Source organism: Cardiocondyla obscurior, linkage group LG06, assembly GCF_019399895.1.
Source record: "Cardiocondyla obscurior isolate alpha-2009 linkage group LG06, Cobs3.1, whole genome shotgun sequence".
NCBI classification, from domain to species: domain Eukaryota; kingdom Metazoa; phylum Arthropoda; class Insecta; order Hymenoptera; family Formicidae; genus Cardiocondyla; species Cardiocondyla obscurior.
This window is the reverse complement of record NC_091869.1, coordinates 2,729,237-2,754,904: the sequence shown is the minus strand read 5'-3', so window position 1 is coordinate 2,754,904 and position 25,668 is coordinate 2,729,237. Positions and strand designations below refer to the sequence as shown.

At 41.7% G+C, this 25,668-nt stretch overlaps 1 protein-coding gene across 2 annotated transcripts; it reads right to left on the bottom strand.

Annotated features, from left to right (window-relative positions):
• Positions 1-258: 258 nt before the first annotated feature.
• LOC139103331 (homeobox protein abdominal-B) lies at positions 259-13,152 on the bottom strand. Of its 2 annotated transcripts, none has more exons than XM_070657887.1 (2): positions 10,611-13,152; positions 259-5,870 (listed from the first exon to the last, which is right to left on the bottom strand). In XM_070657887.1, exons 1-2 carry the CDS (start codon positions 11,644-11,646, stop codon positions 5,416-5,418), a joined length of 1,491 nt encoding a protein of 496 aa, XP_070513988.1. In that variant the 5' UTR covers positions 11,647-13,152; the 3' UTR covers positions 259-5,415. The 2 variants fall into 2 exon arrangements, with proteins under 2 accessions (XP_070513988.1, XP_070513987.1); XM_070657886.1 differs by having other exon boundaries at positions 259-5,909; positions 10,611-13,149.
• Between the last annotated feature and the right edge of the window lie 12,516 nt (positions 13,153-25,668).

Here is a 25,668-nt window from a genome sequence, read left to right as displayed (position 1 = left end):
TTCAAATAATTACTGAATTACATATAATAAAAAAAAATTATATAGTATATAAAAATATGTTATATGTATATTTGAGTAACTCACGAATTTTTAATATCAAATTATTACTATTAAATTATAAAAAGTTTTGTATGTAGTAATATTAATGTAATAGGAGTACTTACATCGTGGAATATATTTTAAAAGATAGAGAAATAATTAATCAGTGTATACTCCTGTTTAATACGGAAGGAACTTCAAGCTCTATTTTGCAATTGCTTTGGCACTAATATAACATATTTTATTATTGCACTTCGATACAGGAATAATCTTGTAATTTTATTTACAAGTAGCATATAATTTCTACCTTACGGACATATCTTAGTATCATACAAATACAATTAAAATGTGAATGGATAAATATAGGAATGGAAAAAAAAATTGAATAAAATGCACACATTTTGAAAAAAAAAAACATGTTTAAAAATAACGAAAACAATTTGCATTTTATCTTTCCCAAAATCTAGACATATTAAAAAGTAATATAGTAGTCGTACTATAGTTTAAATATTTCTTTTCAACATGTTAAAGATTAAATTCTTTAAAAATGTTTACGTTTAACTTTAAGTAGATTAAAAATTTTCGTGGATTAAACAGCATTACGTTTTAATAAATATATTAAGAATTATTAATAGTATGTATGTAATGAATTATTTAAAACAATTTCAGATAAATATTACAGATGTTTAAAAAATTATTATGTTGTATTACATTTTGATATGTTGCACTGAATAATGAATTTTATTAAAATCTTAGGCATCATTATTACTTTCAATTGTAACGCGTTTAAAGCCACAAAAATTTATAAATTAAAAAGTTAAACCCGCAAGAGTGTTATTTTATAAAAAAAACAGTCAATATATTTAAACGTAAAGGATTAGTACATGATTTTTTTTTTAACATGTTGAGTAAAAAAAGAAATTAAAATAATTGTATAACTCACATATAGACAGAATCGAAATATTATACAAAATTAAATTAAAAAATTTTGCATTATCCTGAGTGCTCTTAAATAACCTATCATTCTCCTCACAACTTTCAGGTTCTGAAAAAAATCAGAATTAATTTTAAACATATTAATAGACTTTCAGCTATTAAAAGAAAAAGGTTTATACATCATATTTTAATATACGTCTGTTAAATCTGTATTACAATAAAAGAGGTTGCAAAAATATTTTTTTACATTATTTTTGCGTGTGTAATGGGTTAAACATAATTGATTTCATAAAAAAGAAACATGACGATTTATTTGTAATATTTTGTGGTTTATGTCTTTGTTATATGTGGTATAAGGATGGAGATTTTTAAACGGAATATTAAACAATTAATATTTACGCATATAATTTACAGATACAGCGCATGATAATATACAATTATGAAGTGGCAAATTAAGATGATCTTTACTGCACGAAGAGCAATATTAGACAACGTAAACGGTACAATCAGGACTCTTTTACTTTTACTTCGCGTATCGATAATCACTTCATGCATTATAGCTTCGTTATCGCCTATATAAAAATAACAGAAAAATATTTTAGCAATTAAGTCACAAAAATACTTAAAAACATTTTTATATAAAACAATTTTCTTTCTTATTATTATTTTTTTAAATAAAAAGGTGCCAACTCTCAAGCATTCTACCTTTCCTTTTCCAGCACCTCAACGACACAATATATAACTTTAGTTTTAGATTACTCATTCTATCGATCCGAAATTAAGTACAATCTAAAAAGCGTTATAAAATTCTTCATAAATTGAAAAACATAAAAGTTCCGTTTGCATGTCAGAAAACTGGGAAATATTCTTTCCCACCGGACATTGCCAATTTGCAAATCGCGAAATCAAGTCGTTATTTGGAGCGGATAAACGTGATAACCAGTTTTTTTTTTTTTTTTTTTTTTACTTCCTTCCCCTGTTCTACCGTGTCTGCGTGAGCGTGGGTGTAGATTATTGTAATGTTAATATTATAGGCTTGATAAGTACATACAAAACAACACACAATAAAAACAATAACATAATATTAACGTGACGCTCACAATAATAATCATAATAATATTAATAATATAATAATATATAATATAATAATAATCTTAAGAACTTTTCTTTTAATAGTCATAATAAACGTCGTCAGTGGTATATTTAATAACTAATTACAATCAACTTGCGGCGAAGCTTCGAGCGGCAACGGTGAGAGCGACGGGATCGCCACCGTTCAGCCGAGTCCTCCCGTTTAATCGTTTCCCACTTGAAATCATTTACCTTGTTATCGTTTATATTGTGTTATATTATCGCCGTTACATAATTAACCGTTACAGTATCGTAGCAGAACTATACAGTTGTCCGGAACTCAGTCTCTCACGAGTTAAAAACTCACTCGATCGCGATCCGCGTCCTGTCGTTCGCGCCGTCTTCACGTTTCATTTCGACTTCATCCGCTGCCAATCTCGTCCGCGTTGCTGTTTCACACGCTCGAGAGCTCTCGGTTCGCGGTTTTCAACACTTTCCCGTTCCCGGTCTTAACCATCTTTTATTTCTCTTATTCTTCTTCTTTATCTCAATCTCTCTCTCCTTATTCGTCCTATCGATTCCTCTGCTTTTCTCACTTTGTACCGCGAGACATACACTCGTATCCACAGCCGTGCGAGACGTTCGTACGCAAATGCTCAAAATGAAACAAATGCTCTTGCTTACGGAAGGCGTACGTACACGTATGCACGCTAACATACCCCCGGTATAAACGTGGATACGCGTACGTATTCACACGCCCGTCCGAACCACATCCACACACACACATGCACATACACAAAATACACATGTATAACATATTGTAGCCATTCACGCGGACTCCGCAGTCCTTTGTAATTTAGATAGTTGCACCTTAGAATAGAGATCCAGCGGGTCTAGCTCTTTTCCTTCATTTAAGATCTGATTAGATTATCTAATTACTCGCTGACGTTCTGTTCAGAGTTGTATTCCGGCCGCGCTTAGGACTTCGTTCATACGAGATCGAGATTGCTCTTTCTTTTTTTTTTATTTTCTTTCTTTACGTTTGCTTCTCGTCGTGAAAGACACGAGCACAGGTCTTAAAAAAAAAAAAAAAAAAAAAATTATTAATTTAAAAAAAGATGCAGAACGACCGGAAGACTTTCGTCAGAAGAAACATCTATTGGATGTACGTACAGAGATCAATACTTGTGACATTCATTGAACGCATAAAAAAAAAAAAAATATATATGCATATATATTAATAATTATCAATAACCGTGGGTGTACGGTTATTGATACTATTAATTAACAAATACTTTTTATCTTAGATATTTTTAAGTCTAACCAAAAGCGTAGAATATAATCAATATCAATTATATTTAGAATATAATCAATTCAATTATATTAAATTAATTTTAATTAAAATAATTTTAATATTAAAACTTAACGAATGTCGATTTGAGATATCGATCGACCACGTTCGGATTTTCACCGACGAATACTTAAGAGACCCAACGAAAGTATTATTAAACATAACAAAAATTTGAGGAAAACAATTCCGACGTCAGTTTTTTTTTCTTTTTCTTGTTTTTTTTTTTTTTTTATTTTTTTAACAAGTAGTAAAGCTCATAGCGTTAAGTACCATAACCACTTGTCCCTTTCACGGCAAGAATTTCGCTCGGAAGTGAGAATACTGCTCGTACGACTTTGACCCTGCATTGTAATTTCTATGAAGATCCTAAACTCAGCCTAGAACAGTACAATTGACTACTAATCTGGCTACTAGGTATATTTTTAACGTAAATCGCTTTTATTCAATATAGTATAAGAATTATAGGTACTAATTTGCGATCCTTGGTAGGCGATTAGTACGACATCGTGGACGTAACTATCTAACTTCTCAAATACGCTCGTGTTCTACGCTGACTTCAAAATTGGCCACACTCTTTTATTTTGTCAGAACGAGCAAACAATTTAACGGCAAAAGAAAATAACGCTTAAATCATTGGGTGACAATATTAGATATTCGAATTGAAATATTATTGTGCAAAGATATTTGCCGCGATATCTTTACGTCGTTAAAATTTGTACAATTTATGGCCTTGAAATAAGGTATTAAAAGCGACACTGAGAAAACAAAATTAGATTCAGGAACGTCGAGTGAGGAGTAGCAATAAATTTTCTTGCTAACTAACTCTTTAGGTGTTACCTAATTATGCGTAGGCAGGTTGCTTTTAACACGACCGTATATAACCCATACCGAAGTGAAAAGTTAATTTAAAGAGCGTTACACATGCACTTATACGAGATCAGTGAGTCCACTTACCCCTAAAAGCGACCCGTCCGCTTAACACAACTTGCGATTCTCGACGGACCGTCCAGAACCCTAACTGCAAAATCAATGATGCCTGATTGAATCAACCCCGGGTGTGACTGTAACGGCACGTTCCAATCTCCAAATGCATGACCCGGGGGCCTAACAATAGATAGGGATGTGAGACGGAGTAAATACAACGCACGACTGGAGAAGGGAGGAGGAAGCTCCGGGGCGGTGGAGGAGGAGTGGAAATACACTAAGTGACATTAATTACCTCTTTACTTTATGTTTATATATATATAATATATATATATAATATATATATATATAACTGGAGAAAATACTACCGAATTACGAATTGGACAGATTGCTTAGTGTCGCCTGATGACGCGTATTACTCGTGGAATACCGGCACCCGACACCGACACTCGAAGAGAGTCTCCGGGCCGCTTGAAATAATGGCCCTAAACGCGCCCTTTCTATACAGTAGCGAGGCCCTCGCTTGATTGAATAATAATAATAATAATATAATTAATAATTAATAATACAATTAATAATTAATAATAATATACTACGCGCGAGCTTTCATATTTCCTTAGTGGAGGCAGTCTTTAAACGGCTGCTCGACAGAGTCCATGAGTTTTCATCGAATCCCCGTGGACGTGGATGCTGATCGACGGTTTAACGAGATCACCTCGGATTTCAGTCGAGGTGTTTCTCTCGACGGGATTTCTCTGGGGCGCTCGGCGCGTTCAGGCGGCCAAGCCGTGAGACGTTTGATGCAGAAGAGCGGGATATTGTTGAGCCACGTGCGCCAGCTGATGATGATGGCTGCCGGAGTGTGCGTGCGTGTGCGTGTGTGGATGGACTACGGCCGTGGCGGGCGTGACGGTGCCCGAGGACGACGACGACACGTGAATCGGCGGCAGCGGCGTTTGGGACTGCGGTGCGTGGAGGCTATGGCTGTGACCTGCTACCAGGCTGCTATGGCTACCCCCGTGGCTGCCACCGCTGCTGGACGAGGTATGGCTGTGGTGATGATGCCCGAAAACGACCCCAGAGAAGGCCACGGGTCACTGATGATGCTTCGTAGAGCCGTTCGCATGATGCGCCTGCGCGACTACGTGGTGACTCGAAGGTGGTGCGTGAGCGGTGCTCGCGTGATGATGACTCCCGGTTGCCGCATGATGATTCGCGTTGTTGTTGCTGCTGTTGTTATTGTTGTTGTTGTTCTGCTGTTGCGACTGCCGCTGACTGTTCTTCTTGTTCTTCATCCGACGATTTTGAAACCAGATCTTCACCTGGCGCTCGGTCAGGTTCAAGTTTCGCGCAAGCTCCCATCGCTTTTGCTTCGAAACGTACGCGTTGAAGAGGAACTCCTTCTCCAGTTCGAGAGTTTGAAACTTTGAGTAGGGCTTGCGTTTCTTCCGTACTGTCACCTGGCCCGTCCACTCCAGGGGGTTGGAGCCGCCGCATCCGACGCCCATCCCGGCAACGCCAACTCCAACACCCACGCCCGCAAGTGAACCTGCGGGAAACAAGGAAGATGGGGAGGAACCCCACATCACTTAACACAATTAGTTTGTCGACAATAAAACAACCTAGCTGCTAGCTAGAAATTTTCGGGACAGGATAATCGATTTCAAAGGCAGTGATAATCATCGCAAACGTGAGATTTCAATACCGTATATATTATTTTTAATTTCGCAAAACTTTTTCGTCGCCCGATCCGAATCAAACGTCGAGATTATAATAAAATGTTATAAACCAATCGATTTATAGACTAGTTCGGTCGCCGGTATGTTCAGATGGATTTTGAATGAAGAAAATGATTATGCCTGTTTCTTTTTTCTGCAGACACCGCCATTCGTTACTACAAAGTGACTGGTAGAAAGGAGCGCAAATACGTCGGTTCGTTAGTTGGTGCATCGGCGCGTAACCGATACCGTTACTCTTTCTTTTTTAATAAACGTTCCGTAATCATTTATTTTAAATAACTCTTCCATGTAGCTCATATAATAAATTAATGCACAGATAGTACGTAGGTAATGCGTAGATAGTGTTCATTTATCGCACGAGTTTATCATTTGGCGAATATAAATATATTAATCACGAGAAATCGTTGAAAAATGTACTTTTTAACGCGATTTTACATCTCTAATAATATTAAAAAATTATCAAACGATCGATATTACAAGCAAAAGCGTAATTAATTTTTCTTTTTATTTTTAATCTTTCAAATTTCTGTAATAAATCATTAAATAACGCGTGTAAGATTCATTATTGCATTAAGTAAGAAATATTCTTTTATTAAACATTAATTGAATAATAATTAATAATATTAACGTCTTTATTTTTCTTTTTTATTAAAATTCCGTATGTCATGCGAGAAGCTAATCCGTCTAAGAAATATCGGCGACTAAATCCACGCTTGACACAACTTTCCGAATGTCAAAGCGTGCACTCCAGCTGTATGTGCGTGCGCAACATTATTCGACATATATACGTGTATACGTACACGTGTAACAACATGCGCGCGAGGGTTGTCGTGGTCGTTCCTGGCACAGTGGTATGATATAATTGGACCGGTTCTACTAACCGCACAAAAAACATGAAGCCGGGAGTTAGCGCGGAACCGTTGTGTTAGGCTCGTTCTCTAAAGCGTCTCGGATGGTCGGTGGTTCTTAACAGGGCACACACTATGCCCCGTTGCAAACCCAGAAATGTGGAGCGACGCGAATGAATTTGTTGAAGCGGAGTGTGCACCGATGGGACGGGACGCGAGTCAAACGGTACGGCAAAGCCGCGCCGGCGGAATGAAGCGATTACGAAAGCCCGCGACTCATCTGTCTATCTTTAACCCAGCCACGGGCTGAATAAACGTCCTCTTAACATACGCAAATGCAACAAAATTATGTCTACCCGGTGAATCTTTTTCCGATTATTTATTTTGTATTTTTGCGTGCGCGAGAAAGAGAAAGAGAGAGAGAAAAAGTGAGACCCACTTGAAGACACAGCGTCTTTAACCGCACAGAGATGTCGAATTTTCTTTTATTATCGTAATTAGATGCATATTGATGTTATAATAAATTTAATAAGAAATCTTGATTCATAAAATTCTTCGGAGATTAAGCGAGATAGATCGAATCGTATTTTTTTAATGTGTCTAGACAGATATGGTTGTTCTAAATGGTAACATTGTTTAACCCGTCGGACGCGTGCAACGAATGCCATTTGCGCAGGATTATAATATCTCGGATGTCACGCAGATACTTTTATGCATTTCGGTTGACAGTTCTCTAAATTTATTATTATTAAAGCTATAGTTCCTTTTTCCTTCTCTCTCCCTCCTCTTTTCCCTGCACCAGCTTAAGCTGTAAAACAAAAACACATAAACGCAAGTCACTTAACATGCAAATTATGAAGGTACTTTGATACCCAAAACATCTTAATCGATAAAACGTATGTTTGAATAAATGAGATATTTCGCTCCTCGAGATCTGCCCCGGTTCAATCCCCGAATTTTCTTTATTTCATTTTCTAAACCTTTCCGTTTTCCTTTCTCTTTTGATACGCGCTTTTGCCCCGCCGTGATTGCTTAAGAGATAAGAATTTATTGCACATTAAAACGTAAAAATGTTAAACAAAGGTCAGTTACTTTTAATAAAATGCAAAAATTATCTGACAAAGGTCGGGATCGTCGCAAATATTGAAACGAGATAAGAAACGAGATATCTTTAATATTTATCATACTTAATGTAATATTTAAAAATGTATGTAATTATTTCTAATTATATTATTTAAAAGAAACAACAATGTGCACTCTAAAGGATATTAGACATTAAAACAATAGATTATACGACCCATAAAAAAAAGAATACTAAAAAGATATGTAATATTAAAAGATCGAAAGACATCTGGAGTTCGCATTCAAAAACTGCACCAAGTTTCTCGAACTGATAGAAATAGTCGAAGGGTTCGTAACTGGGGTTGTCACGGGAATGCAATATCGATTAGGAGCATTCGGCATTTTTCCCATCTATCATACTTTCATTATCGACTCGCGTGAGCTGGCGTATATTATATATATTCCTTTTTTAAACAAAAAATAAAATTGAAAACGAACATTTCGACGTATTTAAAAATGCAACATACATTTATGGCTTTATTCCAGTAATTTAATTATAATTTCTCTAAAAAAAAATATATAAAACCACCACGTTATTAAATTTAAATTAAATACTCAATATACGAAGTAAATAAACTCTCGGAGGTATCCGTTTGAATTTTTCCCATACGTAGAAAACGGAACGTAGCTCTCACGGTGAAACCGGGAAACCAGATGAAGCCGTATTTTATTCTAAATTTATTCCGGCCCGTAATGTAAGTGCGCGTAATGACGACCGATAGGGCTCGGAGGGCTTAATTAGGCATGAATACCGATCGAAAGGCGATGAGCGCGAACACGGCCCGGCGTACGTTCGGCCCGGCTGTACGTTCGGCACGATGACGCGAGGAGGGAATATCTCGCCGAAGAGATCGAGCTGCGCGCTGGGGGGACACCTGGCCGGCATTGTGATTTCTCGGAGATTACGCGAGACTAATATGGGATGGCTCGGCGCGATACGGTGCAAGCGGCGCGCTCTCTCGTTCCGAACGGGCGGGCAGAGATAATAGAGCCGCCATCTCTCGGGTTGCGCTTAAACTATACGCGGGGTATCCGCACGACGGCTACTTCGTACACGCTTGCGCCTCCACGACGCGCACTCCTCCCCTCGTGTGCATATGATTAGCTCGCGGCTGATCACGCGAACGTTATCTCGGTTATCGGAGTCCCGTCGATGGCGCTTGCACGAACTACAAAGTATCGCCGAGACACGAGCGACGGGCGTCGTGCCGCATGCGGCGGGCGATTTTCTTTAGAAGGACACGACGGACGAGCTCCGACGATCGATGAGACGCGCACACACATGCATGGCTACCCTTGGCGCACGCCTGATATAAAATTCAAATATTTTTACAGATACAAAAAAAAAAAAAAAACCGGCGTCGCTGTCATAACACAATTAAGTTTAAGCGTAATTTACAATCCGTGGTATATCGACTCTGTCGTATTAAGTAACGAATAAATTAATGCCGTTTCTACAAAGTATTTTATTGCCGCGGTGATTTATGCCGGTGTGACACACCGTACGGATACTGAAAAAAGTTGTGGGATTAACACGCTATGCAAGACGCACGTCTAACGTTAAAAAGTATATCTTATTCTTGCGAACGAGGCCGTTCGCGATAGTCCCGTTTAGTCTCGAGTGTCTGCTCGCGGAAAGAAACGAGAAGAAGCGAACGCGGATGGAATGCCGGGCTTCTTTAAAGGAAGATTAGACGGAACGGGGAGGGAAAAAAAGAAAAAAAAAAATTATCGTTTGAAATGAAAATAATGGGGAGATAGTCGCGACAATGCGAGCGCGCGAAACAGCCGTTAGCCGGAAAGACTGAAAGCCTGCACGGGTCATGGAACGGATCAGCTGATCGGAGGCGCGCGCCAGAGTTTACGAGTTACGGCCGCCAATAAACCCGCCGCCGTTCGTTGTTGCTCATGCGACGTTTCATGGGCTGCAGGGTCCTGAGAAAAGGACGGAGATGGAAGGAAAGGACAAAAGAGGACAACGTGAATGAACGATGACTGCGGCCCTCGCTTTGCCGAATAAGTTCATCGGGATCGCTTCGAAAGTGTCGGAGAGACGTTTCCGGAAGTTACATGCGACTATCATATAAATTACCGGCGATGCTTTTAATCGGGCAACGTTACGTATGCATATATCATTTTTCGTAGCTTTTGGCTTTCCGCGCTAAGGCATCAACTGCGAGTTCTACTTCGCGCGAGTTAATTAGTGTCGACAGGCCTTTCGGCCGTACAGCTTGAGGGACATTATGCCGATTTATGGCATCTGTGAAAACAAGAAACTACCTGAAGCTTACAAACTCCTCGTTTTAGGAGGTATAAATAACAGTTTTACCACATTATAAACAAGAGATTTTTTTTTTTTTTTTTTGATTATTCAAAACAGCGGAAATAAAAAAGGTAATAAAAATCTATGGAACATTGTAAGCAAAGTTATTTGTTGAAAATTTTGTTAAAAATTGTAAAAAATTTGATTAACGCGTAGGCTTGAAAGAGCGTACATTTAAGATTAATTGTTGGGAAGAGAAAAAAAAATAAAAAGAAATAAAAAAAACAACGCGTTGGCAGGACGGAGTAGATGCTTACCTGGAGGTGGGTAGGGACTCGAAGTAACAGGTTCTGGCGCGTAGGTCCTCAGGCCGCTGTATCCATCGTGGGGAAAGGCACCTTCCGCGGCGACCATTGCAGCAGCGACCCTACCACGGTCGTCGGCCGCGGATGGCGCCAAATACGGTGGTACCCCCGCCTGCGAGTGAGGATGATGGTGTCCGGCCGTGTCAATCGGGTGGTGATGCCTCGCCGTGGTGTACGGCGCGTAATTACTACACCAGCTCTGGGAGAAGTTCTGGTGGCAGGACACGGCCGGGTCGGTGGCGCCGGTAGCGCCGGTGGTAGATCCTCCCGTGGTCGACGTCGTGGTCACCACGCCGGCCGAGTTGTAAGATTTGTAGTCCGAGGTAGAGCCGCCGGCGCTGGCCGATCCAGCGGTGGCGGCCGCTGGCGACCAGAACAGCCCGGTCTTCCGGTTGTCCCTGGAGGAGCCGGAGGTCGAGGTGGGATCAGCCGCCAGGTTGTAGTACGTCGGGGGATTGTTACCCCCGTAAGTCTGATGATGGTTCAACGATTCGGTCGCCGTGGACGAGTAATGAGAGTCCTGCGGATGGTGCGGACTGTAGCTCCAGCCGCCCTGGGATCCGGCCGAGTGTGAGTGTCGTATCACGCCCGCTGCGCCCGCACCGCCTGGCGCGCCCGATGATTCGACGCAGCCTACCTCGCCGTAAGTGGTACCGGCGCCTCCCGGTGTCGCGGTTAATCTCTTGGCGGGTATGTGAAGTGGCCCGGCCGCGCTGTTGCTCGCCACCGAAGAAGCGCTCGGCGAAGTCGAGCTGGCGCTCGCGGTGGGTGCCGGAGGAGCTGTCGTTGCCGATGAAGCAGGTGCACCAGGTGAAGTCGGCGTCGTTGCCTGCTGATGGGAGCCCGGCGTCGAGGTCGTTTGCTGAATCGATACGAGGGTCGAGGCTGTCGGTGGAACTGGCGGCGGGCTGTCCTCGTAGAGGGAACCGTTCATCATGGCCCACCAGGTCACCCCGGTGGAATTCCCCGCTCCGGTTGCTGTCCCCATCGGCGTGACGGAGCCAGGGTGGCCCACGCCGGAGCCACATAGCGGCGCGGCGTGAACATTATCGTACAGCGTCGCCGTCGAGCAAGCCACGTGATCGGCGATGGTGCAGATGATGACGGTTTATTGCCGGTGTTACAACAATATTTATGCCGACGTTCGCGGAGGATAATCGGCGATTGTTCCGTGACCGTTTTACAAATTCGGGAATAATCACGGGTCCGCGGTAGGCCGACAAGAGTTCACCCCAAGTGCGACGAGCGTCGCGCGGTCATCGTGATAACGTGGCGATAAGCGTAGCGCGTTGAACGGAATTCCTCGGCGTACGCGAAACGTGAACCGCGAGCGCGTTCAGCGGAATGGGAACACGATGAGGGCGCGTGTCGAATGTTCACGTTTAAGATTTTCACCGGGGGCCGAGGAGCGGAGCATTCATCGCCGGCCGATCGTGGTGTCCCGCGAATATCGCGGAGTAAATAAAAAAAAAGCGCGTGCGGAAGGAGCGAGTAAAGGCGGGTGGGGGATAAGAAAAATCGTGCGGGTACGAGAGTCGTCCGATGAGGGATTGGCGGCGGAAGGGAGGGTGTGCAGCGCCGCAGCAGACAGGTGGAGGGGTAGATAAACGTGAGACAAGCCGGGGGTGCGATAAGATTGCGCGACAAATCCGCGGACGAGAGATTCACACGCGGCGACGTGAACGTCGACGGATAAAGTTGACGATGACGAACAGGTTCTCGGCGTGACGGCAGCGAGCCACGTGTGAAGTCCGTTGATCCAGGGTAGTCGAGCAATCAGGGTGAATGCGTGGTCGTCCAATCCAACGATGCCGCGAGACGAGGGTTGAAACAGAAACAGAATGACACAACGCGATTTAGCGAGAGCACATCGTTCGGGCCGCGGTGATTTGGAGCGGCGATCGTACTCGGTCGCCGCGCGTTACAAGACCACGTTAAAACCAGCGCGCAATCGAATGCGAGCACTAGTTGCGACACTTGGCAATCATCAATCCTCTCGGCAAGCTAGGCTAACTCACTACGCGGCTGACTGCGCTACGATCGTCCCGTGGCTTACCATGCGCGAGCCACACGTCCCGTTTCTAACATCGGCGAGATTTGTCATCCCCATCGCGATGGGGCTTCGGCCGCGATTATCTCAACGTTTCGCTCGCGCGTCGTACCGCCGCGGTCTATCCGGCCACGAGATACACTTGAGGCAAAATCATTAAAGTCCGCGATTCGTCACGAAGTTTCCTACAACAAGAGAGAGAAGATCCTTGATCTCTTCCGTTTTGTCTTCGGGTCGGTTGCGTCAGGTAGAACCACCCCTCAAGGGTTGAGCGTAACGCAGCCGAGAGACTCTCGGCAGGTAGCCGAGTGCCTTTTCAGTTTCCGAGGATCGTGCGCCGATACACACACGCACGGCGCTCACACACATAGAATAACCCCCTTTCTTCTTGCTGGCCTCGCTGAGCCGAACTGAGCGTCAACTGAAGCGCTCTGCCCGCGGCTTGGAGTCGAACGGGCCGAGAACCGACGTGAGCGCGATCTCTCGGATCGTTTGGCAAACGTACCCTGGACGAACTCGTCTCCCACCCCCTTCACGCGTCCGTTTCTCTCTCGCTCTCCGCTTTTCTCTCTCGCGCCCGCGGTTACACGGCGCTCTCCCCCCAGCCTCCACCACGCGCGCTCTAATCTGCTTTTCTTCCTCTACTCCTCGTCGCACGCCAGCGAACGCGACATACCGACTATCTCTTACGGAGAGAGACTGTTCTTTGACTTTCAACGAGCATTGCGAACCATCGAATCTCAATACCACCGCTTTTTCTCGAGAACACGGCCAGCCCGTAGCAAAGAAAAAAAAAAAAAAGAAAGAAAGAAAGAAAAAAGAAAAATAAAATACCTATAAAAACTGAACGACGAACCGATTAGTAATTACGTCCAGTTACTTAATAGGAAACTGTACTCGCTGAATACCGTTAGTACCTTCTATTAACGAATCTTATATTATTGAACTTAATACCTTGATTTAAAATGCATAATCGGATCAATATTTTTACCGTATTTAATGAGACCTGGATGCGCGTCAATTATTTTGGAATATTAAAAAATTAAACTTTTATATTCGACGCTGCGAGGATTATCTCATTGATGCACATGACAAATTACAAGTTAAAAAAAAAAATATGATTACATAATGACTCTTATCTTTGACTATGCACTCTAATGAGTCAATTGTTTCTGCCAGTATTAGTGATATTTTTTCGTAATAATAGCAATAAATAATAGCCGGCCTTGTCTCGCCAATATCTTTACTGCCACAATTTGGTCACGGTTATAATTATATTTAACGATTTCATTCTTCCTTTTATCATCATATTAGTATTCGCAGGTGTAGTTACATTTATCGGAGATTGTTTGTTAATTTTAGATAGCTGGGCGTGCAATTGTCTTATGGATTTTCAATTAAACGAACGGAATTGTCGAAATTCATTAGGTATCGCGCCGAAACTGCTTTTTTTTCTCTTCGAAACGCGTTACGTGGTCGGTAAAATGCCCTGGCGGATCACGCCTGGTGAGAGTCGGAGTCATCCTCGATGGTGTGTACGTACACGTACACGCGGCGCGAGCAATACGTCATGGCAGTATTGCAGTCTAAATCTCGGTACTTTTATGGGCAGTAAAGTAAAACGGTCTGACAACAACTCCGGTAGCACACACGCTTTCCATCTGTCTGTCCATCAGTGTCGTGTGCCATCAGGCTGCGTTACTCACGAGAGAATTGTGCCGATGATCGCACATTAGTAATCAAAGGTGCAAGTTTTTCTCATTTTTCATATAATAAATTATTTCTAAGGCAACTGTTATATCTCCAATTCTTGACTGTAATCAGTCTGTTCTACCTTCGAGCATTTCTTTAAATATTAAAAAAGAAAAAAAAAAAAATTAGTTTAGCGACTGTCAAAGCTCTCACGGTGTCTGGTATCATAATTACATAATAAGAACTTCGATACGGCGGTCAGACGAAAACCGGGTCGATCGGTCTGTCGGCGGCGAGGCAGACAATGGGACGATTTCGAGTTGCAATCGTGCCGGTACACGTGTACTAAGTAGGAAACACAACTCGCGCTTGAATACGAGTGTAATAAATCGCGCGGGAGGCGCGAGCCACCCGACGTTTGTTGTACAGGCGACGCGATCATGAATGGACTTTATAGCAGCCCGCCCATTTATAGGTGGTATGCGCGCGGTTTAGTAGCTATGGGCTTAGCGCGACGCGGTTGTATACAATCTTCCGTTTACTGCAAGTACGTACCCTAGGAAATGGAGGGTTTATGGCCAGATTTTCATTCGAGCTTTCGAGGCTGATCATTCACTAAATTAATGCGAATTAACCCGCGAACGTTGACACGGGAAAAAAAAAGAGAAATTCATTATTCCCTTCGCGACATATATTTTTATCTTCCGGCTTAATTCGTCGAGTACGCTCGTTGCCCTTATGATGATTGCCAAATGTCGTCTGTTCTTTGATTTTATGCATTCACATTTTTAATTTTAAATTGCCGACTTGAAACGTAAAAGAATAAATTGCAATCAACGTTGTGCAACTCACCTTGTATACCGGGCAGTGTTCCGGGGAACACGCGGGAGAACCTGCAATATTAAAATCACAATTACAAACTACGTGATTTATTTATAACATTTGTAGTTTTTTTTTTCTTTGCATTAATAATTTATAAACAAAAAATTTTTTTTTTAATACGTTAGCGAAAATATACGTAAGTAACGAGAAATTAAAAATTTTTAAACGAACGAACCTGCTGCTCAGCTCGAACGGGTGAAACGTCTTCTCCACGGCGCCGTACACTTTGAGGCCTTTTATTTACACGTCCAACAGGAAAAACGTCAGCCTGCGGAAACAAAAAGAAACCGGAAGCGCAAATTAAATGGTCTGTCGGTTGATAACTGCTTTTTATAAAGGGCCATGTCACCATGAGTTTTATATGACTTTTAGTAGCTTCTATCACGGCAGGTATAAAGTTCTCTACCTTGTACAACCATTAATGCGACGCCGTTCCATAACGAAACCTTACTTCGCTCTACCTCCTATACAGACCTAGCTTCACCGAGCCACTTAAAAACGTTCATTATCCATCTCATAGTGCAATAAATAATGCTTAACCAGAAGGCAACGTAATATTTTAGAAAATTTCTTTATTACCAAAAAAAAAAAAATTAATCTAATTAAAAAAATAATTAATTAATTTCACGTTCGCGTTGACACAAAATGTCGGTCAAATTTAGTCTACTGTCTGTAAATTAACTTTAACATTCTTACGATATCGACGTTGTTAAATTGCGGACGTTAAATATTAAGAGAATTAGCGGTTTTATATTAAAAAAAAAAAAAAAAAGAAAATATCTTTATACAATCGCAGACGCACGATGAGATAATAAAGACTGTTTAGCCTCTCTCTAAACGTCGCAAACGGCCGAGGAGTTTCGTTTCTCCCGGTCAAGAGAGAAATGATGTCGGCGAAATGTGGGCAGGACGTGCTACGTAGACGGGGATATTACTTTTAAGGTTGAACAATAAAGGGACGGCAAGAGGTCGAGAAACGCGTTCGGCAAACTCGGCCTGTGCAAACCGGAGGAGAGATTGGCCGAGGGCGCGCAACAATCCGAGAGAGAGACACGGGAAAGCTCTCGGTTCCCTGCCATTCCTTTCGTCACCAAGGGGGTGACGTTGCCTCGGATGCTGCCTACACTCACAAGCGCCGACCCTGCTCGTGTGAAACATTTGGAAGAACCGGGCCATTTATCACTCAACGTTATCCATTGCCTTTTAAGCGCGCCCTGGCCTGAGAAATGAAATAAAAACCTGTATGATTCTGAAGAATTACGGTACTACTTTAAACGGGTAACGTAGACACGAAAAAGCCCTCGAACACCATGAAATAAGCTCGAGAATAAAGGAAAAGATTGCATTTTGAACGGACACGTAAAATATGTGTAATTAACTTGTATTAAAAACAAGATCTTGAAATATGGACGAATGCATGAGACGAAATGAAGTTTTTCCGAAGACAAAGTTAACACCGCAATAAACAAATCTCGCGTTTGCGTCATTGCTTATTTTAAGAACTACGTCTTGCAGTATTATAAGCAAACATTTTAATGAGACTCTCCGCAGGCGAGAGTAATTTAAGAAGTTCATATGTCTTCCACTACTGCGGTTAAGCAGCAAACACAATGATGCACTATGCGACGCGTTTCTCTACAATTTTTATTATCTCCAGCGACTCTTATCTCTCCTTTAGTTTCTAGTTTCGAGTTGAAATGAGGTTTTCCCTGACATTCGCAACGTTCAACGTTAAACACTGCACCGCAACCGTCCTTTTCCGTCACATTTCCGTGCTTTCAAATCTAATTTAAAAATATATTATTTAAAAAAAAATAATAATAATAATTAGATGTAAATAAAAAATGTTACGCGAATGCACGATTTGCCAAAATTGTTTCAATATCTCGGGTCTTTCACACGCCAAAAAGAGTTTCTATTAATCCCCGCTGCCGTTTTTTCCCTCTCACCGTGTCCCTCATTACGCCGAGAGGCAGCAACCCTAACACGGCGAAAGATTTAATTCCTCCGAGATGATTAAAAAAATTCAACCCTTCTACACAATAAAGAAATCTCAATTCCCACTGGACGGTGAAATTGAAATACATCGCTTTAGGGTGCTGCGATTTGAAGAACGATTCGCCGAGAATTTGAATACTGTTGCTTGAAAATAATATTTTATAATAATATAATAATTAACGACAATAAAGTTATTATTTTATTAAACATATCTGGAGCGATGCTAAAAATCGTCGAAGTGAAAAGATCTTTACTTTAATTAAGACATATGTTGTCTTATTTTAGTACGTTTTAAAGTGCGGACGGTGAAGATACGTCTGCTGCGCGAGATAACTCGCGAGGGAGTCGCGGCGCGCAGGGGGTTGAAAGAGTCTCATAACCGCGCGACGCGACGCGTGCCAGTTTCAGCGGGGCGTCGAGACGCCTTTCGGCGCTTCAATGCCTGGCAGCACCGACGCCCTCTCGTTTCGGAGGCAGCCGCTATGGCCAGACAACCAATCCTAGTCGCTGGTTCGAGAACCGCTTCCAATATGGCAGTGGCGTGCGCCTGGCGAGACGAAGAACTGGCGTACTATGTCTGATAAAAGTGACAAGTGGCGTCTTTCTTTGGCGAGCGGCAATTGTCAATTTTTACGCGTCGTTTAGAATACGATTCGTTTCAATATATTTTTATTAAAAAGAATTACATGCGTGCAGCGCGCATTTGTTTTCATCTCTTGAAACGTTTTCCTTCCAGTCATTGAAATGTAATTAATTTATGCATTAATCAAATAAATATTAGTTTTTTATTTTTCCGACTAACGTGTGATCGTGCGATAAAAAAAACGAAACGTAATAAAGTTACATAAAGTAATAGAATCGTGGCTCTTAATTTATTATTATTTTCTTTTTTTCGGTGGCTTCACCTGCAACCACTGATTTTATTTCATCACGCAGCGTACAAAGATCTATAGATGGAACAAAGCATAAGCGCTGGATTTTCCATTTGAGTAAGAATAGAGGAGGAGCAAGAGGGACGCGAGAGACAACATGGGACGGGAAGCCCGGGGGAAGGAGAGGAGAAGCTTAAGAGGGCTTGAAGACTGAGAAGGTGGTAGTGAGCTTGAGCACATAGGCCACGTGAATGTATGGCGGTTCGGTATTGAGTCAAGAATGGGCTAGACCGTTTCGTGTTCCTGGGGTTGCGTCGTCATGGGAACCATCCTCATCAGGCAAAGTCTCTCAGGATTTTTCTTCATTCCTACGTTTTTCTCGCCCCTCTTGTACGGGTCTATCTATCGTCGGCTCTCCCTACATATATCCAGCACGCCGCTACTTTGCATCATTTTACCTGGCGAACGCACGCCGAAAGAAAAATGCGGTCGCTATTGGACTCGACCACAATTTCAGACGCCACTTCCGACGATAAATACAACCGAGTTAATTACGTTTACTGATAAAAATATTGCGTAATTATAAGCTGGCTCCAGAAGCAACTAATTTTCCCTCAACGCGTGCGCCAGGGTCCACCGCAATTACAATAAGAGCACCGTCGGCAAATGCATTAATGCTTTAATTGAACGTAATCGATCTGCGTGGCCGAGGTAATAAAATAAGCGAAGCGATATATCGTGTCGCGAGGCATTTTCCTCGCGTTAAGTACTCGGAGAGATTGGGGCCGCATGGAAGCGAGGCTATAGATAGAAAGCTATCCGGGAACCACGCCTCGCGAGAGATATCCAGATGCCGAGGCATTAGCCTCATCCCCCAAACCCCACCGTCCACGATTTTACCCCGGGTCGATTCCGCCTTATCTCAGTTCATTTTGAATATATTACGGCACAGCGATATCCACGGTTTCTGCGCGATTTAGAACACCGTATATGCGCCCGGTGTCCCATACCGGTATATACGTATACAAATACTTAAGGGACTAAATGCAATTTCGTGACGTTTATTTGTTTCGAGGAGTTCCAGAATTCCTGGTTACCCCGAGATAACGGGCCGCCATTATAAGATTAACAAGGCACTGAGCCACAACTTTGTAATTTGATCGCCGCACAAAGTATTTAATGCATCACGAAGAGAGCAATTAAAATAAGAAATCTCGATGTTCCAACTGTATTTTTTTTTAACGCACAATTTATTAAAGAAAATTTATTTTAAAGTAAAATTTAAACGGTTTTATTTCTTTCACCCTGCCCATCTTTCCTGCCGTTACGTCACGATCTTTTTTCGAACTGCTCAAGGCCGCCTTGGGTTGCAGCGTACAAGAAAAGAAAGTACATCGTTAAAGATTCATAGATTTTTCCAGTTGCTCGTCTGAAAACTTTACGGCCGATGCTGTCCGTCCTCTCTCGATTAATTTGACAATTTCGCGTTTGATTTACGACTAGACGGGTGCGATGTTCTCGCGGCACGGGGAAGAGAGAAAAAGAAAGAAAAAAAAAGAAAAAAGAAGGGTCGCATGACATTTCGATAAACTCGGTTGTTCGAGCTTACGAAGCGACGTCACATTCCGCGCATGTCTAGTCGTTATTTTTCCCCGTGGCGGTGTTCCATAAATAATTCAACTAAAATAATACGGTTGCAGGCACGATCTCTCCTTAGAATTCAGTCTCGGCTTTCGCCGATGCGCGTAAACGCCGTAACCGTCGCCAGATCATGCGCGGGATGGACACGCGGATACTCGTGTCAATGTCGCGTAACCCGTCGAGGATTATTTTCTTTTTACCCGTGAAACGAAACAAAAACGAAAGATAGATAGTCGATAAAGTTTCGTGCAATTAATATATGTATATAAAATAAATCAAGGGATAGACAATTTTGTTGCGTAAATAATTTAAAAAATAAATTCTAAGAAAAGAAATTTGCTACGTTAATCGCTTTACAGAAAATATTTTTCAAAAGCGATACATATTCTTATCGCGGACGCGAATATATTCATATTTTACTCCACCTTCGTGCGGGTGGCAGAATACATTTACTCATATTATTGCATTATACATTTCCAAATACTGTATAGTTTACATACTCATACGTGCATAATGTATGTGTACGCGCATGTTTATAAAATAGACGTCAAACTCTGGGATCGCAAACCATGGTGGAATTGGCGTCATGATTTACACGAATTGCAAATAAAAAGAAAAGCAATAAAAATTTATAAAATAACGTAGATTTTCTTCTTTTTTTCTTTTCTTATTTAATACTATACAAAGCAAGCGCCTCGCGCAATATTTATTCTTGCTTCTTCTACGTTAAAAAAAACTATTTTACATTTAATATTTTTCGGCAACAAATTACAAATATGTGTATCTTGCAAGAAACTTTAAGCACCTATCGTTCCTTTAAGTTACACGGCGATAATAAAGTCTCTACATCTCCTTAAAAAGGAATATAAAAATATTCTTCTGTACGAGAAGCATGAACATTTTTCTAACAGCACACCCTTAAATTCGAAGATGCAGGTCAAGAACTAGTTTTTATGAATGCGATTTAATATGACCCAAATTCAGGAAAATTCCTTCCCTTTCTCGGTGTTCTTTTTTTTTTGTACAAAGTGAAAGTTGGAAGTAACCGAATATTCTACACAACCTTCAGTCTACGATCGTCCTTCGGGAGAAAATGTCGATTCGAGATTTATCAAATTTTTTCGAGAACTATGGACTTACTTACATATTCAAATATTGTACTTAAAAGTTTATCCTCGCGCGCCTATAAGTGTCAAAACTATGGAATATTCGTGAGACGAACAAACAAGCGAAATGGAAGATAACGAAGTGAGCTCATTCTTTTTAATTTTGCAGCAAAATCTTAATTATTCTCGCGCGTGAAAATATGTACAATGTACTTCAAGTCCCTCGATTTGTTTCAGAAAAATCAAAGCGGGCGAGATGTCGATGGGGCGCGGGTGTCGTTATCAGTTCTGTTAATTTACTTAACGTGTTGCGAGCGTTCAAACTGACTCCGGGCTAAATGTACCTGCCGAGGTGCTCGGTGGCCAAATCTGCGGTCCATAAAAATAGTTACAATGTTCTACCGACGCGTATGATGAAAGAGATCCGTGACGAGTCGGCACGAGCCCCTAGCGCAGCTGTGAGAAATGCACACCTATAGGTACTAAGCATCGACGGGCCGCGCGCGACCATAAAATGATCGTAAAAACTTAATTTTACGAGAGACATAATATATTTGCCACCACCACCACCGCCGCCACCAACGACAACGGCATCGCCGTCGACGAAGAAACGGTTGCAAACCGCAGGGTTGAAATTTTGCAAATATTATACAAGCTCCGCGAGAACTCGTGTCGACTGATTCGACGAACGTTTCCAGGGAGAAGATTTTCCTGCCTAAAGAAACTTCTCTTTCACAGCGTAAAAGTTAGAACCGCGAAGATTGAACCGTTTAAACTTGATGTTAAAAGCCTTAACACGGTGAGAGGAAAATGTAGTTAACTTTCAAACGAAAGTAATATTTAACATTTTTGAAATGTGATGTAAAATTTATGAATAATTTTAATTAACATTATATTACCGAAATATGTCGTTTAAATGTATAATATATATTCTTAGAAGCAAACTTCATATATAGATCTTTAAATGTTAATTTCTAGGAAAGAAGATCCCGATAAAGAAGTCACTCGTCGCGGACCGAGTTGCAAAGCCGTCCTGCGGGGAACATTTTGGAACGGCGGGAACTCGACTTCCAGCCCGAACGTCATTTCCTTTACGACCAATTAGTAGATCCAGAAACATACCTACCCTGCGGTATGGAAAGAAAAAAAAAGACAAAAAGGAAAAAAAAAGAAGAAGAAACGGGGAACCCGAAGAAAGAAGTCGCCAAGCCACAAACTCGCGGGCAATCTCCGAAACGAACTTCACGAATCGGCCGGCGCGGGCGCTATGCGAAATTTTTTCGGGCGAATGTTAAAACTGGGGGACGCCGAAAACGCTGAAGTTCAGGAATGCGTAATCAGCCAATTCCATGAGGTGGGTGGTCCCGACACGTGAACCCCGCTTAAAATGACCGCCGTGTCACCAGAACGTGGAGTGGCGCGCTATCGTCGATGATACTCGCGGAGAAGCGGATGTGAAGCCAGTTAATGCGCACGTACACGTATACTCATCGATTTTTCGCTCACTTATCTTTACATGTCCGCAGTAAAAGATCTGTTCCTCGTTGAGACGAAAAGCGGCTGCATTATAACGTTCATAAAGATCTTTTTTTTTAATACGTATTAAATTAAAGCGTGCGCTGAGGTAAATATATTAAATTAAATTAAATTATTTAATTATTTTAGAAAAATCGACAAGTAGCGTTTGAACATTTAAATGGACTCTTTCAAAAATTAAAGGACGTGTGATACTATCGCGAGTCGGTGTCGCGCAGTTTCTTGTAGACGACTGAAACATTCGCGATAGGGGTAATCTAAACCGCGAACAATTATTTTAACGATGCGTATTAATTAGGACAATAAAGCCTCTTACAAGGGTGTAATTATAATATTGAATTATGGGTGACGTTTATTCTTGTCACGCAATATTAACGATGCAGCCTGTTGCCATTTACGTTTCCATTCACAAAGTCAAGCGCATTAGATTAATAGAAGCCGAATGTGCGCGTGAAACTACTGACGCGAGCGAATCCGTCTGTATGTCCTGACGTCTTCATTTCCGCGAGTCAACAAGGGAAATGTACTAGAGGAGAGAAAGAAGGAGACATGGCGCAATAAATTTCTTCATATATCATTACTTGTCGTCCCCCAGGCAGTTACACAGCACTTACATAAGAATTTACGTTAATTATACGAAACAGTTTGCACGTGAATTTAAAGATCGAGTAAGATGTCGGGGTGATTTCTTTTTTTTTTCTTTTTTTTTACACTGAGAGAGAAAAGAGTTAGTCTCGACTATAATTTTATGATATTTATTCGTGAAAAATGTCAGAAATTATGGGCGAAGTCAAAAGCAGACGTATATAATTCTCTCAGTGTAAGGTAACGAGTAAAAATCGATGAATCAACGGTTTCTGAAAAAAACGTGCCGAACGTAGACGCCGGGGAACGTTCAGCGAGGCCCACCCGAAGTTGAGTTTACATTGAACAGGTGAGTAGGTGCACTCTCACCGAGAAGCATTATCCTAGTCGCCGCTTGTGTATCTTACACGGGAGCCCGCTTAAACATTTTATGGGGTGGTCGGTGTAATTTGATGGCCCATAAAAACGCCTAGTCTAGTTTTTCCCAGGGCATCGTCATCCGTCGTCGGCGCAGGCCACGCGCCTCCTTGACGTTTCATGACCGCGATTTCCTAAACATCGCTCCATCACGCTCGGATTTACGTCTTTTTAACCTCCGTGAAGCGTAACACGAGTGCAATGCCGCCCCGGAACGTCGTCGGTTCAATCGTACCCGCGTGCTAGTCGAAGTCCCGATCAGCGCGACGTACGCGAGGTGGTATCATACTTGAAATTTGTTTAAATGTCGAGCTGTCGTTAAAATGAAAACTTGGAAACTCGTTGCCGCGACCGAATCAGCCTACCCGCCGACGGTGAAGCTGATGGTTTCGCGACAACCAATGAAACGGCACCGCCGAGGCATTCGCTGCGATCAGAGTAAGCCGAGGCAGCCTTGAAGCAGGAAACGGGAAACGTGGTGGAAATTGAAAATGTGATGGACGACGGAGCGCAGGGGCTAGAGATGGCGATCCGGATATTGAGGTGGAGGTGGAAATTTACGGAAATTACGAGCGAAGTCACATTCGCGTTCCATGCAAATTGAACACATTATATGGATTACAACTAAAAATACTACGAGATTTGCATGGAATGCAAGTGAATTTAAGAGAAAAATCTCCGTTCAAAAACTGTAACTACGTCTGTAAAATTTTATTAAAATATGTAAAATATAAATTATTATTTAACTTAAACTTTTAAATTTGGCTTGCGCGCAAAAGAAAAAAAAAAAAACTTTACGACTAAAAAATTTTCCTTTTCATAGAGGTAATAATTATTGCTAATTATAATCGCGTCTCAATAAGATGTGCAACTTTATTTTTAGTCCTTCGCAATGTGCCTGTAATCACGTTCAGCCTTCTCGACGACGGGGTCAAAAGACAAGGTAAAACGGCTGATACGTTGCGGTAGCTGATACGCTACATATAGCAATCTAAGTCGTGTTTATGGCTGAATATATATGCATGGCAATCCGGTGAATCGCGGTAGCGCGAGAAACTCATTATCCCGCGGCGCGGGTATTAGCATATTTAGAGACTCGCTTCCCTCTTTCCTCTCGCCACCTATCATCCCTTACCTCATCTCCCCCTGTCCTGCCTTCCGCCATTTCGCAGTCTGTCAGGCGTTGCGCATCCCTCGTCGCTCATAATGCAGGACACAATGCTACTAATACATTACCTCAACAGGAGGAACCTTTTGATATTACCATTTCTTCGCGCCAAGATTAATTACGCACGACGCGCATACCGATTCGTCGCAGATCAACCGCCGCGGCGTAATCATATTCGTATCGTAAAATTGTTACATTCTTCCCCCCGATTGTTCATCGGACCAAAATGGCAACGGATAACGCTCGAGATATTTTATCGCTACACGCGCAGGTATTTCCGAAAGGTATATGAGGTGCGGAGAACCGTAAAGAAGACTAAGTAATTAAGGAAGCTCATCCTGAGAGACAATTTAACTTAATGAGAGGCAGTCTGATCCACCCTCGGCATTTCTCCGTCCTATTCTCCGCCTTCGTCTCGTCGGCTGGCATACCAACAACCTTCCACGTTCTATTCTTTCCTCGATTTCACATTTCTTTTCTCCCCCTACGCTTTTCCTAGATTTCGCCTGACTGCCATCTGCTGTTTCTGAAAATCCGCCCCTTTTATCTCTACCCGATGGTGCAATAAAAATTCTGAAAACGATAAATAATCACCGTTCGAATCTATACCTAAAAGTAGCCGAAATTAAAATTTATTTTAACCCCCGTAACCGGAAAGAAATCTTCAGACGGTTTATTAATATATGGTTATTTTAAAAACTTACGGAAAGAGAGAAAGAAAGGAAATAGTTATTCATTTTTAATACCACTCATAATTTACGAAAAATAATGATTTCTTTTTTTTCTTTTTTTCCCTTAAGACCCCTTAAGATCCGTTGCGATAAATCAGATTCTACGAATCGCACGCATGTGCCGATGTTTACGTTTGGTTGTCGAGAAATCTTCGTTTATGCATTGCGAACCTTTGCTTATATTACTACATTTGCTCGTCAGCTGTATTACATGGCCCAGTTTACTTAACTGTTCGCAGATCCCAATTAGTCTAAAAAATCTTGAACTAATCGTATCTTATGATAATAAGAAAATCTACAATATATACATTTTATTATCATTTTTGATGCTA

What these genes read in the sequence shown, in the direction of transcription:
- LOC139103331 (XM_070657886.1), bottom strand. Translation starts at nt 11,646, where the DNA reads ATGGGGACAGCAACCGGAGCGGGGAATTCCACCGGGGTGACCTGGTGG. An exon ending in GAGTCCCTACCCACCTCCAG is followed by an intron (nt 5,910 to 10,610) that starts GTAAGCATCTAC and finishes AATTGTGTTAAG; the next exon opens with TGATGTGGGGTTCCTCCCCA.